This window comes from Plectropomus leopardus, chromosome 3, assembly GCF_026936395.1.
Source record: "Plectropomus leopardus strain MGB_pleo_1.0 chromosome 3, ASM2693639v1, whole genome shotgun sequence".
Classification (NCBI taxonomy): Eukaryota; Metazoa; Chordata; class Actinopteri; order Perciformes; family Serranidae; genus Plectropomus; species Plectropomus leopardus.
This window is the reverse complement of record NC_142178.1, coordinates 37,287,501-37,298,249: the sequence shown is the minus strand read 5'-3', so window position 1 is coordinate 37,298,249 and position 10,749 is coordinate 37,287,501. Positions and strand designations below refer to the sequence as shown.

Below are 10,749 nucleotides of genomic sequence, written 5' to 3'. Positions count from 1 at the left end.
CTTTAGCATGGTTCTGGAATTTGACACTTATAGTATTTTAGGACATTTCTAGGATTTTAGGATGATTCAAGAACTGTAGGATGTTTCTATAATTTTAGGACATCTTTGGGATTTTAGGACATTTCTCAGGTTTTAGGACATTTTACGGATTTGAGGACATTTCTAGGATGTTTCTAGGATTTTAGGATATTTCTAGGATTTAGGACATTTCTAGGGTTTTAGGACGTTCATAGAATTGTAGGATGTTTGCTGAATTTTAGGACATTTCTAGGATTTTAGGACAGTTGATGTTTATAGGATTTTGGGACATTCCTAAGATTTTAGGACATTTCTCCCATTTTAGGACATTTCTTGGATTTTAGGCCATTTCTTGGATGTTTCTAAGATTTTAGGACATTTATAGGATTGTAGGACTGATTTTAGGATGATTCGAGGACTGTAGGATGTTTCTATGATTTTAGGATGTCTTGGGGATTTTAGGACATTTCTATGATTTTAGGACGGTTGACGTTTCTAGGATTTCAGGACATTTCTCCCATTTTAGGACATTTCTAGGATTTTAGGATGTCTCTGGGATTTTAGGACATTTCTAGGATTTAAGGATATTTCTAGGATTTTAGGACGTTTCCTGGATTTCATGACATTGGCAGCTTAGCTAGGATCCTCTGTCGAGGGCGTGGGGATCCTCCACTGGCTCTCACCCTGGCACCTTATGTATACCTTATTAAGTACAAAAACAATTCCCGGCGTGAATCATTGCATTTTTATTGTGAATGAGAAAACGTTTGGGGTCGTAAGTTGAGGTTCACTGGTCTATGCTGTCAGGTAGGAGATAAAAAAAGGGAAAACAGAACTTTAGGATCTACTTATGGGGACCAAATCTGGGCTCTGATTCCTATTTTGTGAGTCAGTTTTTCACCTTCACCATACTGTAATCCGCATTCATTTACAATTTCTTGTATATGCCTCCCACCCCACCCCCTTGCTCATGGCAAAGCCTTCTGCTTGGCTTGAGGGGTTTGAGTAAACAGTGAACGGGGCGAATTGGACTGTGCTGTTGGTGCTTTTGACACTTGGCGAACATGAGAGGAAGCCTGTGAGCGGCATCTCCTCCAGGGGCCTCACTAAAGCAGCTATGGAGAGCTTTCGTCTACAGCTTCATTGGTGACCAGTATTTTTAGTTTGTGAAGAAAAAAAACAGACATAGATCACCAAACTATCACAGGTAACACATGAAATGAGATGTCTCTTGGCCGACCTGATTTGACACGTTTTCTATGTTTATTCTTAATAATAAGATCAAATATAGAGTGATTTAGGGTTAAGGGGAGCTGCCGTACCTTGCCATACCCAACTAACGCCCATACATCTCCGTCGTGCGCTATGGGGAGTGGGTTGGAGTGGGGGAGGCTCCGGGGAGGCGCCGTGCGTCGTGCGCTGCAAGGCTTGGCCACGGATCTGCGCGCGGCGCTCGGTTCCCGTCAGACTCATCAGATGCTCAGCGCGCGGCTCAACCCCGACGGCTGACTGAACTGCAGGAGAGCCGGAGAAGCGCTCCGCTCGTCGGGTTTCTTCGTTTCCAAGGCTGGTTGGGTCTCCACGGGAATATACTGCCTCCGGACCGACTGCGTGTTGGTTCACGTCCCCCTGGGGGGTCGAGGGAGGAAAGAGAAAAAAACAGAGAGGGAGGAATAGAGAGAGAGAGCTAGAGAGAGAGAGAGAGAGAGGGAGAAGAGACGCTGGACTTGCTGTAGCTCTGCGGGGCTGGTCGCCTCTCTCTGGTTCGGGGAGCCTCGGGGGCGATGCTGCTGGGCGGGGATGGTGCACGGTTTCTGCCCGGTGGCGGAGAAGATGCGAGCCGCTGCTACAACACAACCGCACCGCCGGCGTCGTATTTTCCGAAAACGAATTGATGATGGTGATGATGCTGCCTCCCCCAGTGGTCTTTTTCTGCTCCTCCGGATCCTACACGTCCGGGATTCTTGTTCTCCAGACCTTGGATTATAGATGATTGTTGTGGACATTATTTTTTCCTTTTAATTTCTATCAACACATTTTTTTCTCGGCAGGGGAGTGGGTAAATTGATAGATTGAGGACCGGTGTATTTTCGTCTCCAAGTGCGCGCAATCACGCCCAAAATCAGTGACCGACGCCTTGGTGAAGAGGAGGGGGAGGAGGAGGAGGAGGGGGGATGCCGCACCGTCCATCACCAAATATCAACAAATGTCACCAGGCTCGGATTTTGGGGAAGCCCCCCTCGGTTGGCGTTTGCGTGTAACCCGAGCGGCGTGGTGGCAGTGAGAGGTGGCAGCAGCAGGGATCTGCCGTGCCACATCAAACATTGCGGATATATGGCACAAGAATAAATGAATTATTAAAGATTTTACTCTAATCTATTTCTATTTTTATCTCGCAAGAGGAAAAAAAGGGGACCTGGGGAGGGGGAAAAAAGACAACTGCAGATCCTGTCAAGATGCACTAGGCTGTTGAGAGGGGGGGAAAAGACGCAGTCTCCAGCTAGGGTAGCCTACTTAGTGGAAATGATTGCAATATTTATTTCAACGCACAGCTATGCATCCTTATCGCATGTATTCAAGATGATCGATCTGTTTGCCAATTGAAATGCAAGAACCGGCTCACTCTTGGAGAGGTTTTTCCCGACCAAAAAAAAATAAAAAAAACAGGATGCCTTGCTTTTCGACGGAGAGAAAACGCTGATGCTCTGACAACATTTTTTGACAGTTTCTCACCCGCCAATAAAACCAATCGTGTGCTTTTTTTTTCCTGCCAGTGAACTGATTTGCCAGAAATTACATAAAAACATCGCTCTTTTCTCCATTCATATTCCAAACACACGATCAGAGGCACCGTGCGCTTTCCCTCTCCCCCCTCTCTCTCTCCCTCCCCTCTTCTCTCCTCCTCCTCCTTCCCCCCTCCCTCTCCACACACAAATGGAGGTATCTTCTCGGCGCTGAAGATCTGGGAAGGAGACACAGATAGATAGAAGGAGAAAGAGACAAGAAAGAAAGAGAGAGAAGGAACTCCGTTCTGCATGTGTGTTTGGAGCCGAGGCTGATGGGGTGGTGGCATGTGGAGGTGTCACTCTGAGGTTCCCCCCCGGCTCCTTCCTAACCTCTGGCGTTTGGTGTCTGCAGAATGGCGCGTTTTGGAGACGAGCTACCCAACAGGTATGGAGGAGGAGGAGGTGGTGGTGGCGGTGGTGGCGGGGGTGCCGGCGGACAAGGGGGGCCCGGCCGTGGCGGCAGCAGGCAAGGGGGGCCCCCCGGGGCGCAGCGGATGTACAAGCAGTCGATGGCCCAGAGAGCCCGGACCATGGCCCTGTACAACCCCATACCCGTCCGGCAGAGCTGCCTAACGGTCAACCGCTCCCTCTTCCTCTTCAGCGAAGACAACCTGGTGAGGAAGTACGCCAAAAAGATCACCGAATGGCCATATCCTTTCACTCTGACAAGGTACCGGGGTTGTGTGTGTGTTTGCTGGAGCGGTTGGCGAGGTGTGGCCTCCTGGTGTGTGTGGAGCCTACATGAAAGTTGTGGTTGGTGTGGTGATTTTTATTTTAAATTTCATTGCATTATGTGATGTTTTTTCTTTTCTTTTTGCAGTGTTGTCAACATGATGTGTGTTTCAAGGTGCGTGTGTGTGTGTGTGTGAGAGAGAGAGAGATGGCTTTTTTTTTTTTTTTTTTGCTGTGTTGATTGATACATGACACAAAACATGGTTTGACTTCACTCTGGCTGCTGTGTCCAGCCCTGCTGGCCTCAGGCTCACCTGATAAAAGCTGCCATTGATGGAGTGAAAGGTGATGTTGACGATGATGGCGGTTCTCATGACAGCAGCAATCACAGTCATGTGGCTGGTGATTAAGATGCATTTTGAATACAGCATTTAGCTCGAACCTGTTAGTGACCTGAGTGTGTGTGTGCGTGTGTGTGTGTGTGTGTGTGTGTGTGTGTGTTGGGGCTATAGTTGTAGTCAGAGAGCTGAGTGCTGATGTCAGCATTATGAAGGCTTAAGCACCATGCAACCAGAAGGGAGAGGAAATGACTCTCCCGCTTTCTCTCTCTCTAATTACCACTGACCATATATGGGCGGCCGTGGCTCATCCTACAGGACAGCAGTGGAAAAAGCTGTAATTGTCAGGACAGGTCAGTCCACTGCTGTTGGACCTCTTATTTGGCCTTGCTTAAGACAGTGTCTTTGCGCGAAGAAAAAAAAAATCCCTGCAAAATCCAATTAACTATGTGTTTTAGGCTCATTTTGTTGTGTGTTTTAGTACTTTTTGGGCATTTTTTTACTTTTATTAGATAGACAGAAAGCGGAAGCAGACAATGCGACATCACAATGAGACATTTTTGGCAACTGCAATGAAGTTTGATGGCAGGAAATTTGAACACATGGCCGGATTAACCTGCCAGAGGGCTGCGGGGCCAATGTAATTCTCTGTGCGTTTTTCCTGTCACGTTCAAGTACAACACACAGAGCAGAGAACACATTAGAGCTGAAACCAATGATTATGTTCATTACTGATGAATCCATTGATAATTTTGGCATTTAATTGATTAATCTTTTGGGCTGTCATTAAAACTAACAATGAAAAACTGCTCTACTTTTTTCCAGACATGTTCAGATATCTTGTTTTGTCTGGTCGACAGTCCACAGCAGTCATAGATGAACTAACTCAATGTACAGGGATAACAAAAAGGTTTTTTTGGTAAAGCTACCATCCCAGGTTTCAGTTAGTTTGTGGCAATTTGAATAAAAACCATCAGTAATATAAGATGAAGTGAGCGATCCCAATTGCTAGAACAAATATTGGAAGTGTAAATTTCTGCAAACCACGGATATTCTATCTATCTATCTATCTATCTACGATTCAAGAATACTGCTGTTAGTGTGCGTTTATTGTTAGGCACAAACTTCACCTGGTTATGTTTAAGAAAATATTAAAATATCCGGTTTTGGTGCCACAGTCGCAGCTGGAAATGACGCCAATCTCTAAGTGAAAAATTCAAAAAAAAGGAAAGGTTTTGATGTTAGTTGGATTGATCAGTGATGTGCAGCTTGTCAGGTGTCTCGCCTCGGTCGTACACTGTCCATCCTCCTCTCGTCAGCTCGTATACATGTGATTAGAACTACATAACTCTAAAAACGTTGATATGATATGCACAAATGTAACATACTGTGCTGAGTAAGCGTTATGTAGACTTAAGTAGCATAAAAGTCTTTAAGTTACATTCTGATGCACACAGGGCTCCTCTGCAAGATGGGGCTTCAAAATGACATAATAATGAAGGACCTATCATAAAGAGTTAATTGTCTCGGTTAAGTTTGTGGTTTAATGCATATACTTGAACAAATGTGCAATCCAACTAGAGCTTTTGGCCTCTAGAGGTCTGAAGTACAGGCAGTTGTTCACTTTGTTGGTAATTCAGTTTCGGGTAAAGATCAGGTTCATGTACCCAGAATGCAGTCAGGCCAGAACATATATGTTAACACTTTTTGTATGTTTTTTTCTTCCTTTAAAAGTCCACTGTTCTTAGTTTAAATGAAAATGCAAAAACAGACTTGAAGCGCTGCCAAGAGCATGCCAAACCAACAGCCGATGTAAAATGCTAACTTTAAAGCCATCTACCGTGGCTTTTGTGCTGTATTGTTTCTGTTTTTGTCAGCTGACAGTAACGTGGTTGTTGCCGCTGGCTGACAGATTATTCTGCATTTAAACAGCTTTCCCGGCCCTCACTGTTGCGTGTTACGTCGTGCATTAACGCACTGAAAAGGAGCAGACCCAGTGACTAACTGTACATTAATGTGTAAACATGTAAAAAGTCCTATGAGCAAGGTTAAACACACATTTTGATGTCAAAATCCCCCTAAAAAAACATTTTCCTTGTCTCCAAGTTAACACTAAAAACAGAGTTTCTGAACCTCAGTGACCTAAAATGCAGTTTGGGTGTGGTTGAACAGCTGAAATGCATAGGATAACGTTAAGCTAGATTGAAAAGAAAAAAATCTAAGATCGCTTTTACTTTCTTTACCAAATTTCCCTACCTACTACATGCAACAACTTTTTATCTGCTTTTTGGGGGCTTTCACTTGGGCATTTTGGGAAATGTAGAAAACCACCACCCAAAGTAGACATTGAGAAAACGTACTTGAGAGATGAGCAAATGTTTACCACCCACCAAAAACTCAGTAATACCACAGAATAATGATGTGATTTTAAAGTCTGTCCTTTAACCACCAAACATTTAGTATTAGTGGCGCTGATGCAGCGACTCGTTCAGTGACTGCAGCCGGTTCGTGCGCGCAGAGATTGAGAGTGGTGAGGTGCCTCCCTGTGGGTCTTTTAAGGTGATGCTACAGTACGTCGAAGCTCATGAGAGTTCCTACTTCAGCACGAGGTGATCAGGCAGTTCAGCCGCTTTAAATTAAAGGAGTTCATTTTTACACAGATTTCAGCTCGAGACCGCTTCCCAATTACAACGACTTATAAAATGCAGATAAGAACAGGGAAAACTGCTATATATCTTGATATTTTCAAAAGGTAAAAGAAGGAACAGAACAGTTACATACTGTTATAAAAATGTGGTTTAAGGCTTTTTTTTAAACTTGTGATTGAATTGATGGAAAAGCGAAATATTGGAGGCATAAAACCAGAAGAAGCTTCAGTCATTTTGTCGAAATTAACTGAGAATGCACAAAGACAAACAGCTGATCTCAGGTCTGTATATCATGAGGTGTTAAAGGTCCAGGGAGTAGGATTTCGGGGGATATGTTGGCAGAAATTGAATATAATATAATAAATATGTTTTCTTTAGTGTATAATCACCTAAAAAATAAGAATTGTGTTTTCATTACCTTAGAATGAGCTGTTTATAACTACACAGGGAGCACAACCTCATTTATGGAGACTGTTGTCACAAATGTTGCACTGCCATGTTTCTACAGTAGCCCGGAATGGACAAACCAAACACTGGCTCTGGACAGGGACATTACGTTTAGTGCCAGTGTTATTAGCAGCCCCTCCGTAACAAGTATGGTTGGAAAAACAGATTTTTTTTTTTATGTGACTCTGCTTTATTCTGTGTTTTTACCGGTTTAAATCACTTGGACTGACATGCTGAACACCATCAGAGATACGCTGATTTGTTACATGGAACTGTTTTATTGAGTATTTTTGAGAATAAGAGACCTCTGCAGATAATTTGGCTCCCGGTTATAATCTTCTAAACACTGAACACGGAAGGAATTCTAACCGGGAGAAGTTTCAGCTGGTTTCAGTCCTCACCACTAGAAGTCTCTAAATCCCCCTAAATCTAACATAGTTTACGTTTAAGCTATGAAAAAGACATTAGTGATGAGAGAGTCAGGTTAGTCACATAACAAGTGTCCATGTGTCTGCGTGAGAAATTGTGGTAATAGTGGTGTGTGTTTACTGTGTGTTGTAAAAAAAAAATGCTTACTGGAAATTTGCCACAGAAAACACAACAAAAAATGCTTGATGTTTACACCAGACCTCTGTTTATTTAAATCATAACACATAACAGATAATTCATAGTGCATATTCCAATGCATGCTTAGTATTTTTAACATCCTGTAGTCTGAAGCTTGTACAGTAATGGCAGTTTTCCTCAAAAGTAAAAGATTCCACCACAAAAAATCTGTTTTTATTTTAAATTAATATGGACAGATTTAGATATCCTGTCTGCTGCTGCAAAGTCAAACTAACTAATCTAACAGTTAAATTGATATATAAACAGAATTCATAGTCATTTTATTCTGAAACGTGAGTGTGATAATGTAAAGATATCCAAATGTCACCAACTGAAGCACGTTTTGAGACCAGCGCATGTTTTGAAACGGAGGCTTTATTGGAGGGGAGAGATGCTGTGTTTTGGCAGAGAGCCTCCATAAAGGTTCTTCAACTTCCTGCCAAAATGTTTTGGCTTTTCTGCAGAAATAAAAACATTGTTAGGAAATCCATCAGCTCACAAAAATAGCTGACTTTGTACTCTCTTTACAGCGTTCCCCCCCGGTTTGCTCACGTTGGTTGCGAGGTGGAAATGGTTTTGTTTTTTACCTCAGAATCACGAGTTTAGAAATGCACATTGCTGATGAGTGTTAGTTATGTTAATGGTCGTTGCGTGAGGGCGAGTGTGTGAATCAGAGTGGCGTCTTATGTTGGAGTTGATTGATTTTCATTTTTGTCATACCCAGCCTGCTGTATGAGTTTTTAAATGGTCGGTGGCCTGTTATTGGAACATAAAGTATAAATCAGTGTAGTGCACTTATACACAAATGCTGTGAAATAAAATCAGGTGCAAAATGAAAATCAAACAATTAGCAATCATATCGCAAAAAACATTTACTCCTACAGCTTAAGAACCGATGCTGCCAGTCTCCACTTAGCAAAGCTGTAACAAACAAAGATAAACCGACTTAACAGTGTGTGAAAGTAATCAGTCGTGTTCATTGTGACTCATCCCACCAGGAAAACTTGTAATGAATTTACTCTCTGAATGTGATTTATAGAGAAAATGTGAAATAGAAGGAGGCTGTAAATTGGACTTTAATGAGTTAAACAATAACCCGGACATTATATACATACAGAACAAAGCTTCTTCATACAAATACATTTTGGAAACCTGATTTTTTAGCCCGCTTTGTGTCATAACGATGGAGACCGTATGTGTGAATGAACTGTAGTAAATTTTGCTCCATCTAAAAATGAAGCAGTGCTGATTCTGGTTCTGTGTTGCACTTTTTCTCACCTAAAATATTTTCAGAAACATATTTGAACTATAATCCAAGATCTTTTGTAACTAGCCAGTATGTGTCACATGATGTATGCCTCATGACATGACAGCAGTACTTTTTTTAACTCAAGCCATGATGCTTTTTTCTAAACCGAACCACAGGCTTTTGTTCTCTAAACTTGAGAAATGGCGATGTTTCCTTGGTGCCAATTTTAACACATTAAATGCCGCCACCGCGTAGTACAGTGATAAGAGGTTGTGGTCATTTCATGTATTTCTTTAAGACCACGCTGTGAGGAATCAGCATAAAACCGAATCTCTGCTGTTTTTCACTCAATATGAGAAGCGATTTTCATTGCAAAACATTTCCAAATTTAAAGAACATCTACTTCCTGCTTTGAAAGTGAACTGAGCATATCCCAGCATGCCGCCATCTGTACAGAGTCAGGCTGTGTTGGCTGGCAGGCGCTGTGGCTTCTTCCACCAGAGGCCCAGAGGACTTCATTATACCTCTCTCCCCTCCCTCCCCTCCCTCTGCCTGCACTTCCCCATTCCCTTTCCCACTCTCTCTACACTCCTTTCATCTCCTCCTCTCCACTGCTCTTCTTCCCCTGCAACTCTGCTTTAAATGTCCTGTCCTCCATCTTCTCTCCATCTCTCTCCGTTTTGTCCTTACTCTTCTGTCACTCTCAATTTAATTCAATTAAGATAGTGTAGTGGCAGTAGTGTTTATCATAGACTAGTGTGCAAAATGAAGAGAAAATGTCCAAAATACTAACATAAAATGCCATAATCCAAGTTAAGATCCAAACGTTGCATACATTTTTACAAAATTTGTACAAAATTGGTAGAAGTGAATGCATACGTATCCACTATTGTTTAGGAGTTGGCAGATTGAGGTAAACAGTTGTTTGCACTATTATTCCAGTTATGTGCCATTAAACCACTGCAGAATAAGACAGTCCAACAAGATGATGTGACTAAAACCTCAAATGGCGGAAAACAATGTAAAAACCAAATGGAAATTATGAGATTTTCATTTGTTTTGTGCATTAATCAGAAACTGGCGTTAAGAGCCAGCTTTTGCAGCGGTATGAATGGCATCAGTTTGAAACTCGGCCAGTAATGGTGTAATATAAAGAGCTGGAAATTCTAGGGTGGATGGGTCCAACAGACCCTGGACTTTTAACTGGGAGTCTGCATTTCATTTCCTATGTGAATGTGGAGCCAAACTATGACGTTTTTTCAAAACCTAACTGCGTTTTGCTGCACAAGGAAATAAGCGTAAATACTAGGTATTTTACCAATGTCTTTTGAAAAAGACTATGCATTTAATGAGCAGAAACTGTACATTTTGTGTGAAAACGGCTGTGTATTTTTGAAATGAACTATTTTATTTGATTGGTGTAAATTAGGGCTGGATGATATGGGCTGAAAATTATATTGCAATATTTTTAGGCTATACTTCAATACACAATTCTGGGGGACAGAATCGAACATGACAATTTATTTATTTATTTATTTATTCCAAACTCCCTTTTTAATGTGACAATATTGTAGGGATGACTATTGGTACTTTAAAAAAATACTAATACAATTCCATCTGATCAATAATTATTATTTATATAGATGGAATGATTACTCGGGTAAAGGCAAGTATGGAAACAGAAGTGTCTGATAAGTTGTGAAAAGTATTTCACTTTACTGTAATGCAAACTTTTAAAATCAGGAAAAACCACCATTTATTCCATATCATGATGTAAAGATATCCAATATCTAAGATGATATATAGTCTCATATCTCAGTATGATATAATATCTTTATATTGCCCAGCCCTGGTTTAAATTGTCTCGAAATCTCAGAATATCAGCAACAAACTCTGGAGGATACTAACGAGTAACAGGCCTATATAGACATCAGCAGCATTACCAAGTGGCAAATTTGACAAGTTGAGATGATTAAGATGATGAA

General features: G+C 41.8%; 1 protein-coding gene across 12 annotated transcripts in view; it reads left to right on the top strand.

Moving 5' to 3' along the window:
- The first annotated feature begins 1,457 nt into the window (after positions 1-1,457).
- LOC121942442 (calcium voltage-gated channel subunit alpha1 Ab) overlaps positions 1,458-10,749 on the top strand; it is a 180,269-nt gene continuing 170,977 nt past the window's right edge. For 10 of the 12 annotated variants that reach the window (XM_088074934.1, XM_088074933.1, XM_088074918.1 and 7 more), the window contains exon 1: positions 1,459-3,453. In XM_088074934.1, coding sequence (XP_087931060.1) covers positions 3,158-3,453 — 296 coding nt within the window. In that variant the 5' untranslated portion in view covers positions 1,459-3,157. Of the gene's footprint in view, positions 3,454-10,749 lie in introns of all 12 variants that reach the window. The other 2 variants (XM_088074917.1, XM_088074932.1) reach the window with 1 other exon arrangement.